Source organism: Acipenser ruthenus, chromosome 3 (genome assembly GCF_902713425.1).
Source record: "Acipenser ruthenus chromosome 3, fAciRut3.2 maternal haplotype, whole genome shotgun sequence".
NCBI classification, from domain to species: domain Eukaryota; kingdom Metazoa; phylum Chordata; class Actinopteri; order Acipenseriformes; family Acipenseridae; genus Acipenser; species Acipenser ruthenus.
Window position 1 is genome coordinate 1,471,570 of NC_081191.1, and position 12,592 is coordinate 1,484,161.

Here is a 12,592-nt window from a genome sequence, read left to right on the forward strand (position 1 = left end):
GATAGCAAACATAACGTGTGTTCTGCCCATCGGTGGCTTTGCCACAACAGAAGTGTATTGTAATTCAGTTTAAGAAGTGCTATGTTTTTTTTTTTTGGTGCAACTAGAATGAGAAATTCATCTCTTATACATAATGTGGGTCTGGGTGAGCAAAATGAGCCCAGTTCTTTTGCCACAGCATACAGCATGCTGGTTGATGATTTACCTTTCCAGTGGTTTCTTACAGAGTGAAACAAAGAGCTTGGGTCATTAACCTGGGTAATAAAACCAAGCAACTGAAGAGGATAGTAATGCAAAGCAATGTACGTCGAAGTGTAAGAAAGAGTACAGCCCCTGAATGACTGTGAAAATGGATTCAAACATGCATTAAAGGAAGTCAAGAAATAAATCAAACTGCACTGACCACATGGCCAAAATGTATGAAACAGCTTGCATTTCTCCTGAGAAAAAACTTCAAGGGAATATAATTCTATTAAGTTCAACCAATTGTGAGATGTTTGTCTAGTGGCAGATATAGAACACTTTTAAACAGTTGTTCTTCCTAAAAAAAATAGCATATACAGTATCTGTCCAAAAATATTTCACATTAGCCAAATTAGCATAAAGGGACCAGTCATATAAATATGTGATATCTACAAAAGCCTCCCCACCATGTTTTTATTGCAGTAGGAACTAGAAGCAACATGAATATAAAGTTGGACCAAGTTTGCCCCAACAGTATCTTGTTACTATTCACTTTTATATTCCAGCTGGGCTGATTTTTTTTGTATATAACCCATTTTGTACATATCAGATCTATATGACTGGTCACTTTATTCTAACTTCAAATGTTTTTGCATTTTAAATACTGCAATGCACTTTTACACCTGTTTAGGTATACCACATAAACTGTCGAATGTTTAATGTACAAATACAGTGCCTTGCAAAAGTATTCAGACCCCTGACCAATTCTCTCATATTACTGAATTACAAATGGTACATTGAAATTTTGTTCTGTTTGATATTTTATTTTAAAACACTGAAACTCAAAATCAATTATTGTAAGGTGACACTGGTTTTATGTTGGGAAATATTTTTAAGAAAAATAAAAAAACTGAAATGTCTTGCTTGCATAAGTATTCAACCCCTGTGCTGTGGAAGCTCCCAGTTTACACTGATGAAAGAAATTGCCCTAACGAGGACACAATTACCTTACCATTGGCCTCCACCTGTGAACCATTAAAGTTGCTGTCACATTTTCTGGATAAAAACCCCACTGTTGAAGGATCATTGGTCAGGCTGTGAATCTGAAGGAAAATGAAGACCAAAGAGGATTCTACAGAAGTTAGAGATAAAGTAATACAAATGCATAGATTAGGGAAAGGGTACAAAATAATATCCAAGTGTTTGGATATCCCAGTGAGCACAGTTGGATCAATAATCAGGAAGTCGAAGCTGCATCACACCACCCAGGCACTGCCAAGAAAAGACCGTCCCTCAAAACTCAGCGCTCAAACAAGAAGGAGACTTGTGAGAGAAGCCACAGAGAGGCCAACAATCACTTTGAAGGAGCTACAGAGTTCAGTGGCTGGGAGTGGAGTAATGGTGCACCACTCAACCATATCAAGAGCTCTGCATAACACTGGCCTGTATGGGAGGGTGGCAAGAAAGAAGCCGTTACTCAAAAAGTACCATCTGAAAGCACGTCTGGAGTTTACCAGAAAGCATGACCCAGCTGCGATGTGGGAAAAGGTTTTGTGGTCAGATGAGACCAAGATAGAGCTTTCTGGCCAAAACTCAAAGCGCTATGTGTGGCGCAAACCTAACACTGCCCATGCCTCAAGACACACCATCCCTACAGTGAAGTATGGTGGTGGCAGCATCATGCTGTGGGGATGCTTCTCATTAGCAGGGACTGGGCATCTTGTTACAATTGAAGGAAGAATGGATGGAGCAAAATACAGGGAAATACTGCAAGAGAACCTGCTTCAGTCCGGAGGAAATTCACCTTTCAGCAGGACAATGATCCCAAGCACAAGGCCAAAGCAACATTGGAGTGGCTCAAGAACAAAAAGGTGACTGTCCTACAGTGGCCCAGTCAAAGTCCTGATCTCAATCCCATTGAGAATCTGTGGCACTATTTGAAAATTGCGGTCCACAAGCGTCGTCCAACCAACCTGAACAACCTGGAGCAAATCTGCCAAGAAAAATGGGCCAAAATCACTCCGACACTGTGTGCAAAGCTGGTACATACTTACCCAAAAGACTTAAAGCTGTTATTGCAGCGAAAGGTGGCTCTACCAAATATTAATGTGTGGGGGTTGAATACTTATGCAAGCAAGATATTTCAGTTTTTTATTTTTCTTAAAAATATTTCCCATCATAAAACCAATGTCACCTTACAATAATTGATTTTGAGTTTCAGTGTTTTAAAATAAAATATCAAACAGAACGAAATTTCAATGTACCATTTGTAATTCAGTAATATGAGAGAATTGGTCAGAGGTCTGAATACTTTTGCAAGGCAGTGTGTGTATATATATATATATATATATATATATATATATATATATATATATATATATATATTGTAAGATAGCAGGGAGAGAGTCAGATTCTTCCCTGCTAAAAACATGTGCAAATGCATGTTTGTTTAATTAATTATCACTGGCACCTGGTTCTCATTGTAAATTAGAGCCAGGTGCAGGGTTTAAAAGAAAGACAGCCGGTCCATGCGGGGCTGCTGATGTGTGTAGAAGCCTGACTGTGCTGGTGTGTTTGTACAGCCGTAATTATATATATAAAAAAGAAACGTAGTGTAAAGCCTTTTTGTGTGATTTGCTTAAAAACAGTGTTTTGTTTTGTTTTGATTTTTCATTTTAACAGGTAAACAGCTTAGCTGTCCTGTTATATAGTTAGTGTCTTGCACACATGCAATTAACAAGATGCCCTGAAAACTTAACGTAATTAATGAAGGGCTGTAATGCAGCAAAAAGAGCAAGAATTAAACACACAAGGATGTGAAAAGGTTACCGTGCCAAGCTGAAAAAAGCTGTCTTTGTGAACTCCAAAAAAACAATGTTATCTAATCGTAGAGTGCCTAAATAAAGTTTTGAGTCAACACGAATAGATGTTTTTCATCTCTTGCGTCTTGCATCCCAGTAGATTTTGTTACATTGTTTACCGTCAGGAGTTTAAGTGATTTAATTGCACAAGATTCCATGGTTAGATGATGAGCTGATAATGTCTCTTCAGCCAAAGAATCATCCACAGTAATTTAAGAGCAACGTTACCATTATGCAAAACAGTATGTAGCGTGAGCTTTGTACTAAAGCAGGGTCAGCTGTTGAACAAAGTTTATTCTCAAACTGACCATTTAAAAAATGTGAATGCAGAACACACAGAAATACGTGCGGTAAGCTGGCTTGCATTCCCTTCCCTTCCCTGCTCCGTCCATGACGTATACCTACCTTCAAACTTGATTATTTCGACCTACAGCCACAAACACGCGCGCATTAGTTCGTAGGCTTTAGGGGCAAAAACGGTGTAATTAACCCTTTCCACTCTCTAACAACTGCCTCACCACAACTAAACTTTCCGTTTCCCTGGTTACTGCACCCGCCCCCTCCATTCTGACCAGCCAACCGGATGCATCTTAAACAACGCACCCCATATTCTATGCTATGTTGAAAATGGAGCCAGTACCTTATATTTGTGTTGTATGCATGTTTAATAAAAAATTGATAAAAAAAGAAATGGCTTGATGGCAAGTTTGTTTCTCCATGGTTCTGATCTGTTTGTAGTGCGCATGCGGGGCAAAACGGTTACCGGAGCGTACAGCTGCGCAGGCACAGCGTTCGTTTTTAAAATTACTTTTTTATATTAAAATATACATTTTTAAACCTCCCCACCCACAAAAGGCACTAAAGACTACTTAGATGCAGTAACTTGCCGAATGGGAGTAGTAACTGTCCAGTAGTTTTCTTTTACCTATAGGTGAATAATAAAAAATGCTCTCCCGGCTCCAAACTTACATGAAAAACCACCCGTTTTTTAAAAGTGCTGTAGCTCAAAAACTACTGGACAGAATAACACAAAACTTCAGCCTACCAATCAGACCTGAAATCCAAAACGGCAGCCAGATTGATTGAACTTAACCCCACTTTTGGAGCTGCACAGAATAGGGGCTTATAATGGAAAGAACATATATATATACACACACACACACATTTTACAGCCTGGAGTTGTAAAACAACTTCAATAAAAACATACCTGCAATTCAATAGACAGCTGTGTTAGTGTTTCCTCAATGGGAAGTTCTTCTAAGAAACAAAAATATTATTTAAATTTGCATGCATATATTACATAGGGCTCTGTTTAAAAAGCATTAAGTCTGGAGTAATTTAAACGTTCTTTTTAAAAGTCTGTTTTTATGCATCATATTTGGTATTCATAAAAAAAGAATTCTAGTGTTGCTTAAGAAAACCACCAGAAGTCTTGACAGTCTCATAAATATCAAACTGCATTTCTGTATTTAAAACAGGCTGTTAATAACTCATGAGTAAAGCTGTGTAAATTGGGCCCTTGGAGACACACACATTATGCATGTATTGAAGCAGAACAATTGTTTTGTTTTTTTCAGCAATGTGACATTATTTACCATTATTTACAACACAGCTTTCATACGTGAGCATGGAAACAAGATTATTTTTTGTTAAACAAAATGCTGTTTGTTCAGCAATTGTGTCTTTACCAATCTCTGTTTGTGGCAGCTCAGGGATCTGCTTCATCAGGCCAGTGTAGTAGGTCCTCAGTCCTCTGTGTGCGTTCAACAGCAGGCAGCAAAGCCTCCTGTGCCAAGAGTATGCACGCTGCATGCAGTTTTCAGAAGGGACATAGAAACTGCCCTGTCAAAACAAATTAGAAATACAGAGAGTTTCTGTTGCGTTTCTATAGAGCCATACCTGTGTTAGGGGGTGACTCTAATTACTGTATATTTCCATCTCTATTTAAACACCAACAGATGTAATATTGATACAGCTTCACATACACTGAAGGGACAGGTGAAAATGCATTTGCACAGAACATGGTGTTCAATAGTAAATGACCAGTCTGATTACAAAACCTAACAGCCTTTTCATTTTTCTTTATAGTCCCTTAACAAGGCAGAGTTCCGTACCTCCTCCACATGCCCAATTAGTAACATGCAGACTGGGCTGTTTTGAATAAAGGAACACGAAAAAAAAAAACCTCCCGTTCTGTGCCAAGCAAGCCACTTTATTGTTTCTCATATTCACCATGTCCAAGGGCAACATGAATGAAGCATAGGAGAATAAGGTTTTGATCAAAGTAAAAAAAATAGTTTTATTGCTCATAGGTTATTTAATAAAAAACAAAAAAAAGACAAAAAAAAACGCTGCTGCTCAGCACAAAACCCCCCCCCAAAAACACATATGTATATGTGTCATTGATTTCCGATCCTAAACGCAACCTACACACGTCAGATATTATGTATAGTAACTTGAGATGTCGAACAATTAAACAGAGATCAAACACCAAACTGGTGGCAGTCTCTCTCTAATCACAGCTTGTCTCCAACTGTAAAATCAATCGCCAGCCTACGTGGCACTATAACCCAGATCTTTTGCTGTAACCTTAATACCAAATAGTTTAAGAGTGTTACTGAGGGATATGCACTTATCAAAAGAGTGAGCTCTTGTGCTTGATATTTAATACAGTACCGGTACCCTAGGCTTTTCTTGTTGATGCAACAAGAAAAAAAGCCTGTAGAAATAAACAGGAAACAAGTGTGTTTATGAATACCTATCACTCCAAACAATTATGTTCCAATGTATTTGTACGTCTCAGACACCACAATATAGGCCTGCATGTTCTACCCTTAGCACCTTCCTGTGGGGAATGTATCTATCCACTTCCTGTTTAAAAATGTGTTTTTATAACTTTAAATCAGCCACACAAAAGCTTATTGAGGCGTAACAACAACGGAGCCTTCAGTACCTTCAGTAGCTGACCCACTGGGACAGGCTTAGAGGATATGGAGTCAAACAGATAACATTTGTCACTATTAGGGTAAGACTGCTGTCACACAGCAAAGACATAGAAGACTCATTATAGGAAAACATAATGCATCCATATCTTGCCCATACTGTCTTAGGATAAGTGGTCTTTGATATTGGAGCCGACAGCTGGATTTTACACAGGGTGTGCAGAACTGAATAGCTGTACACTGCTGAACCAGCAGCTGGAACATGTCTGGGGATGCCTCAAAGCTTCCTCTACCCAAGCAGCTCTGGGGTTTCAGGAGTGATAAGATGGGCCACAGATCGTTCAGATGACAATAAAAACTGCATCTTTGGTATCCAATGTCAGTATGTCCTAAATTATTTATATACAAAATGTAATCTCATATCATCTTAAACTGCATTATACTATGATATCTCATGGTTCCTATTCCCTTAGTTATCGGTAGTGGGCTCAAGGGACATAAGACATCTGAGACTGCCACATCGATCTCACGCTCAACAGAAACTCTGTCCCCACGGAAACCTGTACTAGTCAACTGTGGATTACCTACCCTTTGCACTTATTTTACACAAATCTAACCATAAAAATACATTTAGAGTAACATCAGTCAAATTGCTTTAGCAACACAATCATTCTATTAACTTACTATTTTTTAATTAATTTCCCATAACATCTGACAGCCCAATGTGTTTACTGGTAATTAAACTTAATTAATTTATTTAGAATTGGAGAAATAATATGGTCTCCATGAATCCCTTCAAGAAATTCTGGTATATTCTGTGGGAAGTTTCCCTGGGAAAATAGACATTTTATATTTTAATTTGTATTTTTAATGGCTGTAATTAATGTTTGCTATTATAGTTTAATTTCTGCTTGTTTTGTAAAGCGCTTTGGGACGGCATTGCTATGAAAGGTGCTATATAAAAGTAAATTGATTGATTGAAAGCTTTTCCTAAATGTATGTACAGTATGTTTTTTGTTTTTTTTCCGACCAAGATAAAAACATGCCAGTCTTACTCACATGAATGACACATTATACTTTCTAAATGCCAGTGTGTGCTTGCAATTATCGTCCTCTCCTCTGGTGGAAAGGCTGTCCTCTTTACCGGTGCCTTGTCCTTACATGCTCATGTCCTTACCAAGCAAAGATACACATCTGTTTTTCCTTTGCACTAGGGGTTCTGGTGCATCCTATCAGTGGAGTTTACAGCTTCTTCAAGAACAAATTCACAGCTGGAAGCTTTTCATCACTTCATAACTTGATTTTAGTTGCTAATAGACTATGTGTTCTGCTACTAACCATGATTTACTGAATCCACTAATCAACTGTGAAACTTCTCCTTAATTAATTAAGGATTCACATCCGATTCACAAACGAATCTGTCTTGACATGGGTTTCCATTGATTTTCTGAGGATGACTCATGTTGGCCACGCACCGTTTTAGTGTACATTTGCTACTAAGCCACATGTTTTACTGTACAAAAAATCAAGTTATTTTTGTGCCATTGTGATATACATATGTTTGCTGTACAGAAATCATCATTGTTTTGGTGCACAAATAAAGAAAACTCTTGTTCTACAAGTACTGGTGTCTATTATTGACTATGTAGACATACCTCTTGAACTCTTTTCTTTTCTTTCTACACAGCTGAAGAAGGGCTTTTGCCCGAAACGTCCTGAAATAAATGCTTTTTAATCATTTCAACTTTTTGTGTACATTATTTTATTTTTTAAAATACTGTTTACGTGTTTGAAAAAAAAAAACTTTTCTCTTGGTTGCTTGGAGACTGTGTTGAATAGAATTTGCAGGTTTGCCTTGCTGGGCTGGTTCATCTCATCACTGTCTGATGCTAACACGGGTCTGTTTAGGGCTGGCTGGCTGGCTGGTGTGTGCAAAAAGGGTTGGGATTCATAAATAACTGGGACTGCTTTTGGGGAAGAAAGATGGACTGTTAATTATGACACCTAAGGTCAGGGGCCAGTAGGCTAGCTGCAAATATTGGAAATGATTTAAACTAGGAACTGGGGAGGGAATCTAAAGAAATGTGCAATGAGCTGAAAGAGGGACAAATAGAAGTGAAAGGCCTGTATGCATAAAACTTACTGTGTCCTTTATCACGCCAGTAAGTGTTTAACATGACAGTATTTCACTGGGTGATGCATAAACGCCATTTACCTTATAAAAACATCACTCATCGCGACGTTAGAATAACGTGTCCTTAGAGAATAATTTTCTCATTAGCATATTATTCGTCTGATTCATAAATCTGTATTGTGTCGTTAATTGACCCTCACCAGATTCATAATTAACACGTGCCTCAGACCAGGAGGAGAATGAGATGCGGCTCAACGGTATCATTTCCTAGCATCATTTCTGCATTTAGGAACATGTATTTAATAGTAATAATAAAAAAGTCTATGTTTAATTAGCCAGTAATTACATCATTTAAGTATTTTGTTATTTGTAACGTATACATTAAATTGCATTTTTAACTCGTCTGAACAGGATAGGCTACTTACTGATTAGAAACCATATAAATCACATTTGTAGCCTATTGGTTGCTGTGGGAAAATGCCAGGGGACGGTACATGAAGAGGAGGGAGATATCCTGGAACATGATCCAGAAGAGTAAGAACCCCGCAGTTTTGTTAACAATCTGACGTTCATCTTGCCAGCGCTTCTGGCAGTATATCATCTCCCTTTTTACAAGCGCATTAACCTCAGCAGTTGATGTTTCTCTTGACATATTTTTTCAGCCACAGAACCTTGTATTTCTGAACAGCTGATCTGTGTTGACAAGTGCATCTTTTAACACTGAGAGTTACTGGGGAGTGAATGTAGGTTTTCTTAATCTTCACGTCCAGCACTATTCGGACAGGAGTCCCTTGCTATACAGACACTGTTATCCCGTACATTCTGATATGCCTGATATGTCCCCGAGTATAACCAATTGCAGTATATACTGTGTTATAGTAATCTTTTTCATATCCCTTTTACCTCTGCTCAATCACAGAGGTGTGTGTTACAGTAATAAGAACATAAGAACATAAGAAAGTTTACAAACGAGAGGAGGCCATTCGGCCCATCTTGCTCGTTTGGTTGTTAGTAGCTTATTGATCCCAGAATCTCATCAAGCAGCTTCTTGAAGGATCCCAGGGTGTCAGCTTCAACAACATTACTGGGGAGTTGGTTCCAGACCCTCACAATTCTCTGTGTAAAAAAGTGCCTCCTATTTTCTGTTCTGAATGCCCCTTTATCTAATCTCCATGTGTGACCCCTGGTCCTTGTTTCTTTTTTCAGGTCAAAGAAGTTCCCTGGGTCGACATTGTCTATACCTTTTAGGATTTTAAATGTTTGAATCAGATCGCCGCGTAGTCTTCTTTGTTCAAGACTGAATAGATTCAATTCTTTTAGCCTGTCTGCATTCGACATGCCTTTTAAACCTGGGATAATTCTGGTTGCTCTTCTTTGAACTCTTTCTAGAGCAGCAATATCCTTTTTGTAACAAGGTGACCAGAACTGAATACAATATTCTAGGCGAGGTCTTACTAATGCATTGTAAAGTTCTAACATTACTTCCCTTGATTTAAATTCAACACTTCTCACAATATATCCGAACATCTTGTTGGCCTTTTTTATAGCTTCCCCACATTATCTAGATGAAGACATTTCTGAGTCAACATAAACTCCTAGGTCTTTTTCATAGTTCCCTTCTTCAATTTCACTATCTCCCATATGATATTTATAATGCACATTTTTATTTCCTGCATGCAATACTTTACACTTTTCTCTATTAAATTTCATTTGCCATGTGTCTGCCCCGTTCTGAATGCTGTCTAGATCATTTTGAATGACCTTTGCTGCTGCAACAGTGTTTGTCACGCCTCCTATTTTTGTGTTGTCTGCAAATTTAACAAGTTTGCTTACTATACCAGAATCTAAATCATTAATGTAGATTAAGAATAGCAGAGGACCTAATACTGATCCCTGTGGTACTCCACTGGTTACCTCGCTCCATTTTGAGGTTTCTCCTCTAATCAGTACTTTCTGTTTTCTACATGTTAACCACTCCCTAATCCACGTGCATGCATTTCCTTGAATCCCTACTGAGTTCAGTTTGAGAATTAATCTTTTATGCAGAACTTTGTCAAAAGCTTTCTGGAAATCTAAATAAACCATGTCGTATGCTTTGCAATTATCCATTGTCAATGCTGCATCCTCAGAAAAGTCAAGCAGGTTAGTTAGACACGATCTCCCTTTCCTAAAACCATGCCGACTGTCTCCCAGGATATTGTTACCCTATAGGTAATTTTCCATTTTGGATCTTATTATAGTTTCCATAAGTTTACATATAATAGAAGTCAGGCTTATTGGTATGTAGTTACCTGGTTCGGTTTTGTCTCCCTTTTTGTGGATCGGTATTACGTTTGCTATTTTCCAGTCTGTCGGTACAACCCCTGTGTCAAGAGACTGCTGCATGATCTTGGTTAGCGGTTTGTAAATAACTTATTTCATTTATTTGAGTACTATTGGGAGGATCTCATCCAGCCCAGGGGATTTGTTTATTTTAAGAGCTCCTAGTCCCTTTAACACTTCTGCCTCTGTTATGCTAAAGTTATTTAAAAATGGATAGGAACAGGTCGACATGTGGGGCATGTTGTCCGTGTCCTCCTTTGTAAAAACCTGTGAAAAGTAATTATTTAATATATTTGCTATTTTTTTTTCTTCATCTATGATTTTGCAATTCATGTCTCTTAGACATTTAACCTCCTCTTTGAATGTTCTCTTGCTGTTATAATATTGGAAAAACATTTTAGAATTGGTTTTAGCCCCCTTAGCAATATTGATTTATATCTATCTCTTGGCCTTTCTAACTTCCTTTTTGACTTCTGTTTGTAGTTCCAAGTACTCTTTCTGTGTACTTTGTTTTTGGTCCCTTTTAAACGCTCTGTAAAGTGCCTTTTTTCGCTGAATATTTTTTTAAATTGATCTATTAAGCCATTTTGGCCATTTTGTTTTAGATTTAGATTTGTCTACTTTTGGGATGTAATTGTTTTGCGCATCTAGTACTACATTTTTTAAAAACAGCCATCCTTTTTCTGTGGATGTTTTCTCTGTTTTACTCCAATCTACTTCTGTTAGTCTCTGTTTCATACCTTCATAGTTTGCTTTTCTAAAATTGTAAACCTTAGCTTTAGTCATTACTTTAATCTTCATATCCCTATTACCTCTGCTCAATGACATGCTCTTCATTGTACCAGTCTACACCTGACTTTATTTAGTGTTAGAGCTCTGTCTAGAAACGCTCCTCTGATTTTATTATGGATTATAACATTGTTATTTTCTCTAGTTGAAACTTGGCTTGCAGTTGATAACAATGTTTCCTTGATTGAGGCTTCACCTCCACATTATTCTTTCTTCCAGAAAGCACTCTCCAGGGGGCAAGGAACTTGCCACTATCTTCCGCACTAAACACAGAATCAAACTTTAGCAGTCTCTCATCACAACCAAAACTAGAAATTAGAAATGTGGGGGTCATCTTTGACCCTGATCTATCATTCGAGACTCAGATTAGGAAAGTTAATAAAGTATCCATTTATCATTTGAGAAATATAGCTACACTTAGACCTATTATTTCTGTATTTGATGCTGAAAGACTAATGCATACCTTTGTTTCATCTAGAATTGATTATTGAAATGCACTTTTCTCTGGTATCCGAAAACATGTGGTGTCTTGCTTACAGCTCATTCAGAACACTGTAACTAGAATTTTGACTAAAACCAGAAAAAGTGAACATACTACCCCTGTTTTGGCCTCTTTGCACTGTGCAGTTTAAAATTGGTTTTAAGGTTTAGCTTTTAACTTCTAAGGCCCTGAATGGATTAGCACCCAGTTATTTACAATAATTATTGACCCTGTATACTCCTAACCGCACTCTTAGATCACAGTATGCGGGGAGGCTGGTTATTCCTAAGATGAATAAAGATAATACCGGCAGAAAGGGCTTTTCTTGTAAAGCTCCTAAATTATGGAATGCTCTGCCTTCTGGGGATTTTACAATTAAAACCAATGTTTGAATCTCTTTTTAAAATGTCTGTTCATATCAAATTCCGTATTCCTGTTTTGAATGGAATGGTTTAATTGTTAAGGTTTTTGATTGTGTGTGAAGCTCTTTGGGATCCTTGTGATGCTATAGAAATGTGAATTGTTATTGTTACCACTGTAGTTTAGAAGACAGTTTTGTTTTTCATTTTGCCTCTCTGCTTTACAAATGTCGACATGGTGTTGGTCAAAGATACTTACAATACATGTTAGCGAGTGAAGCTAATGAGCGTTATATTTGAAGGAACACCGAATGTAAACTGAAAACTCCTCTAATGAGAACAAAGATAGGCCAGACATCTTTTCTGCAAGGAGCTCCTGAATTCTGAAATCAGATACCACTTGACATTCGAAATGTAGCTTCACGGGCACATTTAAATATTTTATTAATTATTACTTTCTTGTTCAAAGTATATGTAATCAATGAGTGTATCTCTGTCTACTTTGTTTCCTGCGTCACTGT

At 37.7% G+C, this 12,592-nt stretch overlaps 1 protein-coding gene across 1 annotated transcript in view; it reads right to left on the minus strand.

The window, feature by feature from the left end:
* The window catches only part of LOC117435408 (protein FAM135B-like), a 96,340-nt gene that overhangs the window by 22,810 nt on the left and 60,938 nt on the right, over window positions 1-12,592 (minus strand). Inside the window, exons 8-9 of the mRNA XM_034058530.3 lie at window positions 4,733-4,886; window positions 4,252-4,301 (exon numbers count right to left, since the gene is read on the minus strand). Coding sequence (XP_033914421.2) covers window positions 4,252-4,301; window positions 4,733-4,886 — 204 coding nt within the window. The remainder of the gene's footprint in view (window positions 1-4,251; window positions 4,302-4,732; window positions 4,887-12,592) is intronic.